Raw genomic sequence first — 18,315 nt, forward strand, 5'->3', positions numbered from 1 at the left:
AATCATAGTCCATTTACGTCATGTCACCACGCGTTGACGTCAGAATTTTGTGGAGCTGCACATCAGGCTACAGAGGAGGGTCGTAAATCGGGTCTGCCTCGACGGCATAGGTCTGCCGCAGAAGCACAACTCTGCCTTTAAGGGTGCTTTCACGCTAGCACTGTTTGTTCCGTTTTAAACGGACCAGAGTGTTGTCATTTTGTAAATGTGAATGCGCATCCAAACTCTAGTTCGGACCAAACAACCAAACTCTGGTCTGCTCAATAATCGTAGATCTCTGTATGCTTTAAGCAAACCCTGCTTTGCTTGTGAATGCAACAGGAGCAGGGTGCGCTTTTGGTACTGTATGTGCAGCGTCAGTGTGTAGCTGTGATGCTACACGCAGGGTATCCTTGGAAGTGCAAGTACAGCGCGGACGCTATTCAAAATCGGTAATGGCAAGATGACAGACGATTAGCCATGGCCTAATGTTGTTGTGCTGCGTTGAGCAGTTGCATTTGATACACAGATTTGGGTTATAATGCGTTGTGTTTTGCATGCTGTTGCTGAACGTACCTTGTGAGAGTGACTGGCAGACAGGCGGATTCTGTCGCGGCGGCAGTTTCGTGAGTCTCGCTCTCCTGGAAGTGGCGACAATTTGACAGTCCAAAAAGTCACGAAAGTGAGAGCAATCGTGCCTGTGTGACTTGGGGTACCACATTGTTCCCTTTCGTGGTTTAATTTACCCCTATGCATTTTTAATATACTCCAGTTTGCTCAGCATTGAGTCAGGAGGGAGTGACAGATGAACAGTTATATCATCATTGCAAATAAAACAGTAAAAAAAAACGTACATACAGTTTAACGTGTAAAAATAATGCTATGCTAGATTACTTGCAGAGCCACAGCACCACGCTGTGACGTTCCACGATTCCTCCACTCGCAGGAGGGAGGTACTGCATTTCTTCTATTTGTCCAATCAGTGAGTGCGCCTTTTGTCCACGTGACGCTACTCGGAAAGTTAAGTTGCCGCAGTGTGTGAATGCTGAACTTTTTCTACAAGTCATTTCCAAGTGTTACTGCAAGGTAGCTCTCCAACCAGACGCTGGTCCTCTTGGTCTAGTGTAAAAGCGCCCTTAATAGTATAGTAATGAGCGCAACATTACTGTGCTCCAACACACAGCAAGGTATATTGGGACCCGTTGGTTCCCCTCGCCCTGAATGTCAATCATTAAAGCGCCATATTTGTTCATGTGATCGGAGGAGGCCGGCTGGTAGGACTCTTTAGTCTGCCCCCCACCGCCCCTGCTGAGCGCAGCGCTCTCTTTGTGGGCCCTGAAAGGCTCGGGGATTGAGCCCAAACAATAAAAAACGGTCCACCAAAAATGTTTTGACTCTCGCAGGCGGCAATTGAATTGGAGTCTGGCCAACTCTGACAGGAATGACCACCTAAATAAGGCCTTAGGTAGTTTTTAGTAGCATCTGCACTTTTAGAGGGTTATCTATGTTTGAAATATGTAATTTAATGAACACATGAAAGCAACAATTGTATATGAGTTTAATGTCGCCACACCAACCCCTACTGGAGAGAAGTGTGAAAGACAAGACAATGATCATGTTTCTATCGCCATCAAAGGCAGCCAATGAGAAGATTGTTTAGGTGCCGGAGTTTTTCCTGTACTGACCATCAGCTGAAAAGACGGGAGACGTTTCTTACAAGTGTTTGACTATTTGCGCATCAAACACCATGCAGTCATCTACCAAGTACATGTGAACACAAGTTTCAAAATGAAGTCAAATGACAGCCAATCACATACCAGTTGGATTGATTTTAACCCCTTAAAACCTGCATTTTTTCTGCTAGGCAAATAAAAAAAATCCATTTTTTGGTCTGGGATATTTCATGCTTTTATTGGTTATTTTTAATCTTAATATTTTTTTAATGAGAAATTAGCGCTTTACGTTATCCTTTTTGAAGTGGCGTTTGGTCAGCCATTTTCAAAGTGCCAAAAATAACAAAGAGGGCGTAACAAACCTCATGATTTGATTTCAATGGGTAAATTTTCATCCAATCATTTTCCAGAAGTGGCAATAGCAACTAAATTCAATGTATTTATTGGTTTACAGACACGGAAGCGTCATGTCCTTCGGCAGCATGCTTAGGTTTGAAAGATCAGTCTTGACTCTTGATTCTTTTGAGACTAACAAAGATGGAAATGAGAACAATGCAGTGGTTTAGCACTGCAACGATTAATCGATGAACTCAAGTAATGTGATCAGAAAGAAGATTCAAATTAACTTTTGCTGATTCGAGTATTCGTTTAATTAAAGTGGCGTTGTGATGGTTTTGAAAGTGTTTGCATTTAGTATTGATTTGGGTGGATACTCTGTCCTATAGTGGCAACAGTATGACATATCTCATTTCAAATGGCTGAATCCAGCTGCCCCCTGTTAAGACCAACATAAGCAAAGTTTTTGTTTGAGCTAATGCATTCGTTGTTTATAGGTACACTTGCCGTTTTTTGTGGGAATATTTGAAACGTTTGTTAAGAGCATTGTTTAAAAAAAAAAAAAAAAAAAAGCATTTTATAGCATTTAAGCTAGCGGACATTTACTATGTAAGTTAGCCAATTGTTCTGTTTTACAGAGATCATTTATTTTTATACTTTTGAGGCTCAGCTCAGGCATTTTATTTTTTTATTTTCCTTTTCCGATTACTCGATTATTCGAACTAACTAGTTTATCGATTAATCGACTAAAATAATCGATAGCTGCAGCCCTAGAGTGGTGCACAAATAGAATTTTGCTGAGACATCAAGATGCAATGATTGTGTTGCGGAATGGCCTCGACTTTACACGGTGACGGCGAAAAACGAAAGGTGAAGACGCAAACTTTTGATTCCGGCCTCTAAAGCTGAACGATTCGATTGAGAGGATTGCTCCGCAACCATATGAATGGAACTCTATCGTGCCTATGAGGTCGTACACGTCATTTTGGGCATGCGCAATCGCTGCTAGTAAACATTCAAAACTGCAAGCATGGTGAAACGTCAGCTTTAATTTACTGTTTTTATAATGTTTTTAATTTAAAACTATGTTCTTTTGAAGCAAAAGAAAACGGACGCCATTGCTTCGAGTGGGCGGGTGGGTAGTCTTCTGGCCCCTGGGCTGAGAACGTTGTCTAGGAAGTGCATCATTGGCTGTCGCCTTGTAAAACTGCACTGCCCCCAAGGCCCTGGCATGTTTACTACATCGTTTTTACGCGGAATTGCGACGGAACCAAGACAAACAACAAGGAAAAAATGCAAACATGAAATGTGTCGTATTCTCGGAGCATCACCATGTAAACGGATCCTAATATAGTACCTTGGTATAATGTCTTCCCCCATGTCAGGAGCCCACTTCCTGAAAAGAATGGCTTTTATTTAACATTTTCTGCTCTATTACACACCAGATTTTTTTTCTTAAACATTAACCAAGATGGTTCTCGCTATGATTCACACGATAAAAGTTATGCCCTTTTAAGACTTTTGGTCTGAAGCCTTTATCTGTGTGTAATAATTTTTCCAACATGAAAACAAGTGAGACGTGTATAGAAAAAAAAAAGTCATTTATTGAACACAAGCACACCAGCAGTGTAGAGTGCGCGCATACACACACGTTCATATTTACACAGAGGCACATTCACACCCGAGTCAGCGGCGACACCCGGACCGGCACAGACGCCGCCCCGACGGGCTCGCTTAAAGGTTTTTCCGATTTGTGTCCGTTACTGAGGAGCAAACTCGACCTAAGAGCCCTCCACTACAAAAAAAGATGCTCCACCTGTCACCCAAATTAAGATCGACGCCCACTATTTTAACTCATGGGATGCTAATGTGTTAAATACAGGAAGTAATAACATTACCCATTTTAAGTCATTTTAATGGTGAATCCAATGAACGCAAACCTGAGTTTAGTTGTTTTTTTCTTGGGAGAAATCAAACGAATGACGCGCCAAAGTAAAAAAATCAGAATGACACACCAAAGCCACCAAGATCGTCCTTCGTTTTGTTGTGGAGTGTCAGTCTTTTTTTCGTCTTTTTAAACAAGCTCTTGAAGAAAAAAGGAGAGAACAATGAGAAATAAATATGTTTCAAAAACAAAAAAAAATGGTGGTTGCTTGTTTTTTGTCCCTTTTGTGACTATCCCAGTTCTTATGACGCCATCAAAACAATCGGAACCGTGTTAGCTAACAATGCTAGTAAGCATGTGATGTTACTTCCAGCTAATGGAGACGCGGTCGACTATACTGCGTGTCGCGGCGATGTCATTTGGGAAAATTTTAGTTTGATAAAAACAAAATTTTTCTACAAAGCTACAATGTTTGGAAAACCGATTGCGACGTCCATCAACTGAAATGATGTGCAGCTGGAGTAAATCGTGTGCTCCGACTCAGATGAGTTGCCAGAGTTGCAACTGAAAATAGCAATTTTAACAAATGCGATGCTAATTGTACAAAATGCACATAATATTTCATAAGAGGTGTCTTTTTACTATTCTGAACTCAATTTTCTTGATATTCCAAGAAAGACTTTTCCGTAAAACAAGATGAAATGACGCGTAACATTTTGTATCAGGAAGATCTTCAAAACACAATGTGTGACAAGCTCATCACTGGCGAGATTTCTCTCAAACTGGAAAGTACCGTAATGGCAAACAGCATAACCAAAACTATCCACTAAAGTTATAATTGTTTTGTTTTTTCAACAAATGTGAAAAAATGTTCAGTATGGATTCTCCCTGCCTAAATATTTGCATGTTTCAAGTGACTGGAAGGGCAATAGTGTCCAAGAAAATGTACAAAATGAAATTGGGGCTTGTATTACTTTGCCCAGCTTAAAATATTCGAACAAGCCAAGTTTATGGGCAAAAAAAGCATCGCTGGGTAAAGATGGAGAACGCACGTGCCTCGCTATATTAAGTGTAACAGCGCCATCATTTTTCAATGGCCCAACGAATTGCACGTTCCGAATTTTTGGTTTTTACAATGAACAATTCGTTAGCGTGGTGGAATTTCATAACGAGAGAAAAAAGTGCTGAAAGTTCCTTCATTAGCTGCCATTGACGGCGAAAGATGTCTAATCCATTTGGACGGGGAGGGGCTGGCAGCCCTCCCCATCAAAATGCATTGGACATCCATCGCTGTAAATGGCAGCCAAGGAGCTAAGGAATGGGCTGCTAAGAAGACATGCGCTCACAGGTGTGGTGATTGTCTTTTCTGACGCCTGAACAGCGAGGAGCACGGGATTCCGCATAAACAGACTCTCCAAACGGTATCGCCGTCGGATCGCGACCGGTAGTTGGCAAAAACATTCTGTGACTGTATTTTTGTCGCCGCGGGTGGCGCCACGTGGAGCTCGGCGATAGGAATGAAGGGTGTTTACATAAGAAAATGTGGGAAGAGCTACTCACTATGGCCTTCCTGCGGATCTACTAACAACCTACGCGTCCCCAGTGGACGTGCTACTCCGCCTCATCTGGCTCCTGCGAGTCCGTGTAGATGTCCCGCACCAGCAGGACTCTAACAAGGAGGCTCTCCAGCGTGTGGCGTTCTAGCGGCGTGGAGGTGAACCACGGCCCGTCACCGTCCCAGGCCGGTTCGGGCTGAGCGTAGAAGAAGTCGGACCGCTCCAGCAACGACGCCGGGCTGCGTCAAGTGAAAGACGAGAGGGGTTACAAAAGGGTCACTGCGGCGAAGCTTCCAATTATTCTTACTATGGTATATTAGGCCTGTCGAAATTTTAGTGTGCGATAATTATTCTCATAAATTATTGCAATATGCGATATTATTGCGCCCCCCCCAATTTTTTTTAACCAATTTACAATAACAGTGACAATACAGTATATATTAATAGATCAAATACACCAATTTAAACGCGATAAATATTTACTCTGAAATTCAAAAATACTTTAAGAAATCACACCTACAAACAATAGACCATGCCTCTTAAGTAAAAAACAACAATGCTGATACCGCACAGAAACACAGAATAAGTAAAATGTGTTTAAAAAAAAAAAAAAAAAGCACTTAATAACTTACGCATTTAGGCAAATGAAAACTTTTCCCGTCATAGCTTCTGCAATGGTGTTCCATAGGGATGCAACGATACGGTTAAGTCATGGTTCGGTACGATTTTTGATACGGGGGACACGATTTTCGATCCGATTCAATACATTTAATGCCGTTTTTTTTTTTTTTTTTTTTTTTTTTGCTAACGAGCAAAAATTGCCATCATATAAACATGCATTTTAGGGCATAATATTTATGTGCTTACTTCTTACTGATCTGAAAAAAATTTGTATAAAAGTGCTGAGAACAATCTTTACTGTTTGTAAAGTGAGGCAGGGCACACTGTTGATTGCTACAGCTCTTTTAGCAGCTAGGTTTACTACATGAGCAAGACATTCTATTTGTGGTCCGAATCCATCTGTGTCACGTACTGAATTAACAATATTTGCAACATTATCTATAGTCACTGGTATGGATTGATTTGGCCTTCTTAACTTCCATTCAGTCATGACAGTTTAGAATTCATCGATGTAGTATATGGACTACGTGTCCCATAATCACTCTGGGCTCATGTAGCCAATGGCATGGGATGTAGCACATCTCGTTTGCCATTTCATGATATCTTGTGTGCGCGCATTAAAAAAGTTAGCAAGCGCCGCTGAAGTCACGTCTTCTCATTACTACACAACACCAGCATATTACAATCGACTTTCATAAACAGGACGAGTTTGAAGCAGCTGTTCGTTTTCAAAGCGAGGTTGTTCGTACCAGCCAAGTCGGTAACAATGTTTTGGCGGACTTCGTTGAAAATATCCGGCGTTGTGCCGAAAAATAGCCGCCCCGCGTGAAATGTCACTCCTGACGGGAGCACCCACACGTCAACAACACCGGCGCACCATAGATGGTCCACAGTCACTCCGGAGGACTGACGCGGCTGGGATACGTTGAACAATAGGATATAATGGAAACGATTGGCTCCGGCGCTAGTTTTTAGTTCGGACCTGGAACGAAGATGCATTTTGCGCAGTTGGTAATGAGGAATCCGAACTTTTAACAGCACGTCTGCCGCATGCGCGCACACACGTGCACGCGAGGCGATAAATAGCAGCGGAAAAATTACCGCCTTCATTTTTATTTATCGCGCGATAAATGGAATTATTGCATATTGCGACAGGCTTATGGTATATTAAACGTACCACTTGGAGCGGTAGAGCTGGAAAAGGTGTCGCTCCTGCTCCGTGACAGGACAGAGTGATCCCGTGTCGTCATCGTCTTCACAGTCCAGCTTTCTCTTGCGAGATTCTTTTGCAACTACGATAGAAACCAAGCATCACGTCAAATAACATGCTCAACTGGAGATTACGACATTAGAAAGTACTGATGCACCAATACCAATACCAGTGAAATGGTAGTATCTGTATCGGCCAGTTCCAACAAACAGGGCACCGATACCATTTACCCGTCCGGTAACACTGATTGAGCCTTTTTTCTCCTGACACTCATTACACTCTGTTGTGTGATCACTTTGCATGCCAAGCAGCTATCGCTATTGTCCTGCTCCAGACCAATGAGAGCGGGCCAATAGTTGGTCTTAACCAATGCCGGGGAAGCTTTTTTATATGAAGGAAAAACAAACTACGAGAAGGAGAAGAAAATGTCGGCGGTTTCGGAATATTTCAGCGTCGAGTACATGGCTGGGGATGGACCGCAGCAACAAACCCTGAGAAGGAGAAGAAAATGTCGGCGGTTTCGGAATATTTCAGCGTCGAGTACATGGCTGGGGATGGACCGCAGCAACAAACCCTGGGTAGTGGGACGAGAAGAGTGAAGCAGCAAGACATATCCAAAAAAAAAAATCACTGAAATGACTTGTCTGTTTCTTGCCCCTTGCCTTCTGTGAAAGCATGGGAATCCTGCGTTTTCTGGCTCACGCAGTATAAGGTAACAAGTCGCAAATACATTAAGGAGACGACGATTCCTGCACTAAAAAATAAAGTAACGAAACATGTTTTTATAAAAGCTGGAGAAGGCAGGGGCCATAAGGTTTTGAAACGACATCTGGAGCAGCCGCGTCTCCCAACTTTCGCTGCTTAGCTTGACAGCCAACTGGAAAGCACAGTACTTCATGCGAATGAATTCAAGGGATCACACACACCGGCCAAGCTACTGCTGCTCAACTGGGGCATCCCGAAGTCAAAAGTACTTTACTTTTCTTGTCTTTTAGAGAAAGAAATGCTGCAGTAATTTGAGACCCGTTTCAAAAGTGCCGTAGAAGTCAGCAAAGTAAGCTAAGCTAAGTGGCAAAGCTGTGTGTGTGTGTGCGTTGTTTGCATTTGTGCGTTGTTATAGATGGAGTTATGCTGCTGCTGCTGGCTCACAAAGAGGGAGGCTAATAGACATGATGCTATGGTCAATTATTATTCCTACTAATTATACTTTCATGAAAGTTACACTGTATGGCCTTTGAGAGGTTTAAAAAAGTTTATTCAGTTCATTCAGAGTTTGTTATTATGAATGTATTTTTACTTTCTTACTGTTGGGCTAGTATTATACATGTTTTAATTTCACAAATTTAGCCCTATTTTGGCCTTTGAGAGCCAAAGGTTAATTCAACTAGTGTCACCCATACTAAAATATATATACCGTAATTTCCTGAATATAACGCACCCCCCCCCCCCCCAAATCAACTTGTAAAATCATGCTGCGCATTATATATATATATATATATATATATATATATATATATATATATATATATATATATATATATATATATATATATATATATATATATATATAAACCAATTTTTTTTATTGACACGGCCATTTTGTGTTGAAGAAACGTATGCGGCGATCCGTTGCCGACCATTACGGTACGTGACGTCCCCATTTTGTTTCGGTAATACTTCACGCTGATCGGCCGAATGATTTTGCCTGTGTTAAATTCTTTTTTTCAGTCTTCATAAAGCACAGAATTTTGTTCCTTGAACTCATTTGAGTCAACGTTTATTGCAGCTCCGCAACTCGGACCATAACAAATGTAACAACACAGACTTCCTGTGTCCGTCAACTATATCTGTCCCTCGGGAAATTCAAACCCAAATAACAATAGTTCCTATTGTTACTGTCGTGTCGACAGCGATGAGCTCTCTCTGATTTCCGACTTGCGTTCTCACTTTCATTTTACCGTATCAATCCATGGAGGAAACATTTATTCATCATGATGAAACGAGCAAGTTATACAGCAGCCTTTAAAAAGTCACATCTGTTTTGTTTTCTCCTGGATTCTGGTAAGTTCAAGAAGTTATCAGATCATATTATTACCGTACATATTGTCAGTTTACGGTAATGTTTTGAACTACCAATGTGCTATGCTTGTGCTGTGTTTCACCAGTCACTAAAATGACATTTCTGTATCTGTACACGTGCTCTGTTTTCTTGTATTCTTCTATTTATTGGTGCTAAAATTAGGGTGCGTGTTATACACGAGTACAATAATTTTCCCTAGATTTTACAGGTAAATTTGGGGTGACGTTATACACGGGTGCGCCTTATATTCGGGAAATTACGGTATATACCGTATTTTTCGGACTATAAGTCGCACCCCCCCCCCACACACACACACACAGTTTGGCTGCGGGTGAGACATACTCTGGAGCGACTTATGTGTGAAATTATTAACATATTATCATTTCAAATGTTTCTTTGGTGTTTTGGAGTGACACTGACGTTTGGTAAACTTGTTAGCGTGTTCTTTACGGTATAGTTATCTGAAATACTTAACCATGTTACGTTGACATACCGGCCACGTTCGCATTTCGTTGTTCATGCATCATGTAACATCATACTGTACACTTATTCAGCATGTTGTTCTCTATTGCATTTTTATTTTAAATTGCCTTTCCAGATGACATATATGTTCTATGTGTTGGATTTTTTCAAGTAAATTTACCCCAAAAATGCAACACACTCCGGTGCGACATATATGTCTTTTTCCTCTTTGTTGGGCATTTCATGGCTGGTGCGACTTATACTCAGGTGCGACTTATAGTCCCAAAAATACGGTGTGTGTGTGTGTGTGTGTATGTATAAACAGAGTGCTATCAGTATGGTATTGGCCGATACTGTACAGCAGGGTATCTGGGCCAAAATAATGGTATTGGTGCCACACTATTAGAAAGCATGGATTTTTAATATTTTTACATGTATAATTATCTAGTGTCGCAAAAATTGAACGATTAACTCTAGTAATTCACTTAGGAAAATGCTTTGGATCAAATATTTCGGCTTTAAGGATTCACTTAATTAGAGTGCCGTTGTCATGGTGTTTTGGAAGTGTTGCATTTAGTTTTATTGATTTGGGTGGATACACCTCCTTCTAGTGGCAACAGTCAATATGACATAACTCATCTAATCTATTCAAGAGGTTTTACTTAATGAATTAAGTTTTTCCTCTGTCTCCACCATCCTTTCAGAGGCACACGCCAATTCATTTCCTCATTTAGTAAGTCAGCAGGCAAGTTTTGGCTAAGCATTGTGAAGGCGCCTCATTACAAATTTTATTTGAGAGAAAAAAAAATGTCAGCACCTGGAAAAAAATGATTTGCTGAATGAACATTTATAAAAAATAAAAAAAATCAGTTATCGGCAGTGTTGTTAATCTTACTGAAAAAATTATAGTTACAAATTACTTCTCCCAAAAAGTAATTGCGTTAGTAACTCAATTACCTGAATGTAAGAGTAATTAGTTACTTGGCAAAGTCATTGGTGATAATTACTCCCCCCCCCCCCCCCCCCCCATAAAAACAAAAAACAAAACATTGGCCACACTATGTGAATTTTTTTGTGAAGGTTTTTGGTACAATTGGCCCGATCCCAAATCTTTACCCTAATTTACCCTTTACCCTGAATCAACTGTTAAAAGTTGTTAAAATTGCTCCCATTATTGCATTAGTTCCCTTCTCTCTACTTTCGACATATGAAAGTTTTAAAACTGTTTCATCATTTAAAGATAGATTCAAGTCAAGATTTTGCCGATTTAGAAGTATTTTAGATAAAAAAGTTACTCAGGTTCGTTAGGAAGGTTCTCTACAACAGAGCCGTCCTAAAAAGTCTACTGCTTTAAGATGGCGGCTGTTTACAAACGCATCTAGTGCAGTGTCTGTCATTTTGCATCTAGTTATATCTGTATACAGTATATGTTATATCTACCATGTCTACCATAGCTACCATTACATGCTGGCGTAGTTTGTAGGCTATCGGCTACAACATGTATTATTGGAGCTACCTAGCATCGCGTTTGCTCGGTGTCACAACTTTCTTGCCTCCTCCCCACTCCTGCTCTGCTGTCTCGGTGAGTCCGTCTCCCTCAGACTTTTCGACCAATATAATAACGCATAGTAACGCATGCCTTTCCGTCCTCTGTAACAGTAACGGCGTTGCCAAGATGAGAAAATTAATTAGATTACCCACTACTGAAAAAAATAACGCCGTTAGTAACGCTGTTATATTGTAACGCCGTTATTAACAACACTGGTTATCGGGCACAGTAAGTGTTACCGACCTTTTTTAATGACATGGCAGGATCTTCTGGCAACGATCCAGAGAATGAAGGTGCAGCATTACTGTGCAGAAAATTAAATATCCCTCAAGAGTTGACTACCTTATAGCACATAGATGAACAGGCATTTCCAGACTGTCATCTTTTTGAGCAGTAGGATCTCACGTCTCACATTTTAAAACACACAATCTAATATTTCCTTTTGTAGCACTACTGCTTTCAGTCATGCACTCACGTCCCAACAGATATTGTGTGTTGCACGGTTTCTTTGCAAACTGATTTTTCAAAAATATCTGGAGAGCGTTTAAGTAAGGCAGCTTTATGCTGGGCGTTAACGTCCCCTCTGAAACTGCATTAACCAGTTCTTATGGCATTAACCAGTTCTTGTGATTTTGCCTGGATATAAATTTGTCAAAGCCATCAAGTAGGCATTTTACCAAATTGTAGGCGAAGGATGTGCAGTTCCGTTACACTACTTAATATTATATTCTGTTAATCATGTTAATTTGCCCTTCTACTTCAATGAGTTTTATGTTTGACTTTAAGTCATTTCCCATCATCCTTTTGTTGTCGTATGAGCGCCTTAAAATATCTAATTCATTTGAGGTGGAAAAACAGCTGTTTTCCTGAACCATTGAATCAGGGCTCCATTGAAAATGGCTTTTTATGTTAGGGCTGCACACGCTTATCTCAGAGTTAAATTCAAATTAGCTGTTGTGTAACTGAAAATGCAGTTTTCTCAATCTTAAAGTACTAAAACTTGAGTCCAGATTTAGACTCAGAGTTTAATGAAACTGCTTTGTGAAATAGACCTCAGGGCTCATGATAACATTGATACGACAAGTTACACAGTCAGGCTCGTGCGCTTCTACTCACCCTGAGAGACTGGGGAAGGCACGCGGATGCAAGCGTGACTTCCCCCGGTGGTGGCGGGGTGTGTGGCGTCTGGGCCGTAGACGTCGGCGAAAGACAAGCTTAAGTGTTGCTGAGCGTTGCGCATGCGCAGGAGCTTGGCGTTCAGGTAAACCAGCGAGCGTAGCAAAGCGGCGGGTGTGGCGCCGGCCAGATGTCCGCCTGTCCACAGGCACTGCTCGTCCACGCGGCTCCATGCTGTGCCTGCAGATGACAAAAATGACAAAATGGAGGTCACATGTTAAATACAAATGAAGTGGAATTAAATGTACAGTATGGGATTAAAGAAAAAAATGACCAAAATTCAGAACAATTTGAACAATCTATTTTCATCCATTTCGTATTGCAGAGTAAGCGTCTTCATATAACAAAAGTGCAATCACAACATGTCAGGATGTGAACAGCAATGAGGTATAATCACCAGACGCTACTTGCTATGTCTCAACTCAGTAAACATGATTTTAGGTTGAAGTCAACCAACATGAACTTACAGTGGGGAGAACAAGTATTTGATACACTGCCAATGGGTTTTCCCATTGGCAGTGTATCAAATACTTGTTCTCCCCACTGTATATATCATTATGTATATTTGCGATTTTAGAATCAATGTTGTGTTCAACATGATGTTTTGCCCGGACTACTTATAATGCGGCACAATGCGCTGATGTCACATGCGGAGAAGAGGGAGAGGCCGCGGATATATTTGATTTCAACCACGCATGAATATAGAAGTAACGACGAAGAAGCCAACGAGAGCAAAGAGAAAGGCACCAAGAAAAAGCAGAGAATGTCAAAAGTGTGGGAGCATTTCAAGCTGGAGACCAAGGTGAACACTGTTTCATGTATTCACTGTAAGACAGCGCTTGCATAACACTACCCTCGCCTGGCCTGGGCTACCCGTGGCCCTACCGATGCTTACGCACCCCTGGCTAGACCCCGCGACCTATGACCGCCTCCGAACCCGGGCCAGGTGCCGCCGCAAGACCCGCCCGCCTAACGCCCGCTCCACCAATAGGCATCACGTTTACTCCGAGAGTGGAGGAGCGATACACGGGACAGGGTAAAATTAAGTTAACGCAGCGCTAATAAATATGATTAACGTTACTATACCTTGCTAACATAACGTTAGCCCTGCGGAGGGCTAGGTTTCTATTAATTATGACTACTGTCGATGATTGGTTAACGTCTCTTTCATACAGGCTTTATTTAATCTGTAAAAACACAATGCTGTAGAGTGATGAGGGGGTAAAATAAAATTACAATACGCTAAGTGTCAATTTTAGCTCGGCAGCCATTGATGGATAACACACAAAGTAGCACTAGTGCCTCATGTGCTCCAATACAGAAGGTTTCATACATTTATTTTAAACACTGCAAAAACTCAATACTATCAGGACTTACAATTTAAACTTAAAACTTAACTACAACTTGAAAAGAGTGTGACATAATTAGAAATTCAATTGAAACATGTGGTGGAAAAACAACTAACTTAAGTGACGTGTGTTATCAAGCGAAATTACATTTTTAGGTAAGAAATAAGTTTTTTTTTGGATAAGATCTGAAGTTTTTTGAATGAAAGCAGTGATTTTTTTTTCTTAGTCACATTTGAAAAGCAATTGTTGGCTTTTTTTAAAATCTAAAATAAAGACTGTCAGTTTAAAAATGGTTAATAATAGGTTAAATGTCTTGTTTTCTCATGTATATTTATAACTGTTCTTTAGCTAAATCCCCCCCCCCCAGTTGAATGCCCGATTACAAAAATATTCGATAGCTGCAGCCCTAGTTGGCAGTCAAACACACAAATACATCAACTTAATGTGGTTTGAATAACGAATAAAATTCAATACACTGAAAGTGGCTTCAGTCCATGTGGATTTACTTAAGTCTCTGTACTCACCATCAGGAAGCAGGCTGGGCTTCCAGTCTTTCAGAACCTTGTTGAGCTCCTCCCTGAACCTCTGATAAGAACAGTCGCTGAAGATGTCAATCTTTTGCCCATTGGTGTGAAGATGCTGAAAAATCGGGAGGTAAAAATAAGCCTTATTTTTTTCCCCATTTACAAAACTTTGATTGATATGCAACTGTTAGTGTCCTCATATTCAAATGATCATCACATCAGTCAGGATGTGAACAGCAAATGGTTTAAATCACAGGACACAAGACCTAAAACCATAAAAAAATAAATAAATAAAGACAAGCTTTCTTTTTCCAAAGTAGCTCAGAACAATGCCAAGAAGCAACAAAAGCACAACACAAACAACGATTATAGATTTAAAAGTATTACAAACGTCCATTATCCAATAAAGATGTCTTCAATTAAAAATCACTAAGTGAGTTTCTCTTACAATTTGGTGTCACTGGGTAGAAATGCGAGCTTCTGAGGAGCCATGTGGAGTTCCTCTTTTAACCAACATGTGCAGCAGGAGGAAGAGGGAAGAGCTGTGCACCACAAAAATGTATCCCTACTGAAACAGCCCAGCGCAAAATTGTTCCTATGTCTCTGCCATCATTGTACTTACTGGACTGTCTCAGGAAATTAGAATACACAATATTCTAATTTTTTGAGACAGTCCTGTGTATATATACAGGACTGTCTCAGGAAATTAGAATACACAATATTCTAATTTCCTCTCAGGAAATTAGAATACACAATATTCTAATATATATATATATTTCCTCAGGAAATTAGAATATTGTGTATTCTAATTTCCTGAGACAGTCCTGTATATATACACAGGACTGTCTCAAAAAATTAGAATATTGTGTATTCTAATTTCCTGAGACAGTCCAGTATATTATGTAAGTGCCTACTACCGTTTTTGTGGGCTTCTAAGACTTTTTTTGTAGGCGTAATCCAAATAGACTTAGCTTTTAACGCAATGTAATTTGCTCCTGTTGAGTGAAACTGTGAGGGTCGAATGACAAAAACAAACAAACAAAAAAGGACTTATCACTCGGACAAGGGTGTCAAATCCATCTTTGACAAAGCTAAAAAAATTGTCTAAATCCTATTTTTGCAGCTAACTAATCGTAAATATTGTATTTCTAAAATATATAAAGTAATATTTACTAGGTACTTTTTACATTCACCATATATACATGTTTTTATCTAACCCCCTCCCCCCAAAAAAGACAGTTTTGTTTTTTTTTTAAATTTATGAAATTTGTTTCATTTCTAATTCTGTAAGTTTTGTTTTAACATTCATTCATATTTTGAATTTGTTGGCATTGTTACAAAAAACAAAAGTGGGGAAACTAAATACCGTATTTTCTGCACAATAAGGCGCACCTAAAAGCCTTCAATTTTCTCAAAAGCTAATAGTGCGCCTTATAATCCGATGCGCCTTGTATATGGATCAATATTAGTTAAATCATGGCATGACATTCCCTTTAACACAGCTTCATCTAGGACAGGGGTCGGCAGCCCAAAATGTTGAAAGAGCCATATTGGACCTAAAAAAACAAAAATGTCTGGAGCTGCAAAAAATTAAAAGCTTTATAATGAAGGCAACACATGCTGTATGCATTAGCCTACAATGAAAATGACCAAGATGTCCACAAATACACAATGAGCCTTCATGAATAAATGTTTATTTCCCCTGCAGTGCATCCTATGAAAAATGACGCACCATGTGACTACTCTGTTGTACGCCGCCGACTGTTTTTCATTACAATATAAATGATTAGATGAATGTTTGTGTCATGTTTGTCCTCCAACAAAATAGGGATGCGACGATACATTTAAGTCACGGTTCGGTACGATTTTCGATACGAGGGACACGATTTTCAATTGATTTCAATACATTTAATGCTCTGAAATAAAAAATCCAAGTGTTTTTTTGTTTTTTTTTTTTAATGTTTTTTTAAATTTTGCTAACAAACAAAAATAACAATGCCATCATATAAACATGTATTATAGTGCATAATATTTATGTGCTTACTTCTAACTGATCTGAAGAAATTATGTATAAAAGTGCAGCGAACAATCTTTACTGTTCGTAAAGTGAGGCGGGGCACACTGTTGATTGCTATTACTCTTAGCAGTCATGTTTACCACATGAGAATAATATCCTATTTGTGGTCCCAGTCCATCTGTGTTATAGGGCTGGGCGATATGGCCTTAAGTACGTATCACGATAAATTGAGCAGATTTACCTCGATAACGATAAATGACGATAAATTCGCCCAAGCAAACTGTTATATAATTTGAAAATTTGAATCAATGCATGGAATACAAATTAACAGTTTCTCGTTAAATTTATTTACCAGCTTTCAATTTAACAATTGCAAATGCAGTCTAAACATTAAGTATTAAAAAAAATCTTGTAAACTATAAGAATTCTTGTGTGAACATTTATAACAGCTTGTATGACTTGAAAAATATCATCACTTGAATTTCATTAAATTCATTCCGCATTGTTATACACTAGATAGTGGCATACGTTTAGATATTTAGAATAGATACAAATACGACACATCCACCCGCCCCCCAGAAATTATACTTAATTAAAAAATAAAATGTTTCACAAACCTTTCTTTTATTCGGCTCAATTATTTACATCTTATGATTTTGGAAATCCTTACAGTATGCAATAAATAATATTCCTGTTCCCAAGCACTGTGCTTACTGTACTGTAATTTTTACAAAAAATAAACAATACATAGTTACTCCCTGTCATCTAGGACGAGCCACTTACAAGACTAGCACTGTCGTGTATTACAAATACTGCTTTGAACACATCTTCACAGACAAAAGCAATGACACAGGCTCAAAGAGGTCAACTTTAATTGTGTAAATCACACTTAATGACGACACGATCTCCTGGTTGAAATAGACGACATCCACTTAATTCTATTGAAGATATGTAATGCTGAGGCAATTTGTCAACTTTACTTTTAAAAAGAAACGTGCACTGTTTATCCAGTAGATGGGGCTCTTGCAGTGTGTCAAACTGATTCAATTTAGGGCAATTGTCTTAAAAGTGGTTCATTGTTTCAGAAAGCCTCGGTTTTTCCATCCCTATCTGGAACCCGTCAAGAGTTTACTTAATGTCGGGTGAAAGTTTAGCGAAGCTAACTTAAGCCCGACTTCATCCCGTTTACTTGTAGCGTTAGCCGCTAGCGTTAGCTGCTAGCGTTAGCCTACTGGGCTTCTGTTTGATTGGCTTTCTTGAAAACCATGTGACTCCAAACGTAAGCACACCGTCTGCTTTCTTAAAGGGGAATGAACATAGCCGAACAACACAGAGTCAAAGCGGGATGAAAAGACTATATTTTCTTCTTTTATTAAATTACCGAATTTACCGACATGGTCAAAATTACGTCGGTCATCGTGAAGAATTTCGGTAACGGTAAATTTTCGTTTTACCGCCCTGCTCTACTGTGTTACGTACTGAATTAACAATATTTGCAGCATTATTTATAATCCCAGGTATGGATTGATTTGGCCTGCTTCGCTTCCATTCAGTCATGGCGGTCTTTAATTCATCAATGTAGTATATTGACTACGCGTCCCATGATCACTCTGGGCTCACGCAGCCAATGGCATGGGACTTGGTGGGATCTAACGTGCACATCTTGGTTGCTCTTTGATGATATCTAGTGTGTGTGTGCACAAGTGTTGTCTGGCATTAATAAAAGTTAACAAACGCCACAGAAGTCACGTCTGCTCATTACTGCACAACACCAGCATTTGACAATCGACTTTCATAAACAGAACGAGTTTGATGTACATCGCTCTTAATTTGCCACTCATTGTTCATCATGTAAACGTGAGTTAGCGCTCTGTGACCCACGGTCTTAACCTGTCTTT

The 18,315-nt window shown here is 39.9% G+C and overlaps 1 protein-coding gene across 1 annotated transcript in view; it reads right to left on the reverse strand.

The window, feature by feature from the left end:
* Nucleotides 1-3,572: 3,572 nt before the first annotated feature.
* zmym2 (zinc finger, MYM-type 2) overlaps nt 3,573-18,315 on the reverse strand; it is a 46,918-nt gene continuing 32,175 nt past the window's right edge. The window contains exons 21-24 of the mRNA XM_057852407.1: nt 14,401-14,515; nt 12,468-12,707; nt 7,228-7,342; nt 3,573-5,668 (exon numbers count right to left, since the gene is read on the reverse strand). Of these exons, the coding sequence (XP_057708390.1) occupies nt 5,485-5,668; nt 7,228-7,342; nt 12,468-12,707; nt 14,401-14,515 (654 nt within the window). The 3' untranslated portion in view covers nt 3,573-5,484. The remainder of the gene's footprint in view (nt 5,669-7,227; nt 7,343-12,467; nt 12,708-14,400; nt 14,516-18,315) is intronic.

Source organism: Corythoichthys intestinalis, chromosome 12, assembly GCF_030265065.1.
Source record: "Corythoichthys intestinalis isolate RoL2023-P3 chromosome 12, ASM3026506v1, whole genome shotgun sequence".
Classification (NCBI taxonomy): Eukaryota; Metazoa; Chordata; class Actinopteri; order Syngnathiformes; family Syngnathidae; genus Corythoichthys; species Corythoichthys intestinalis.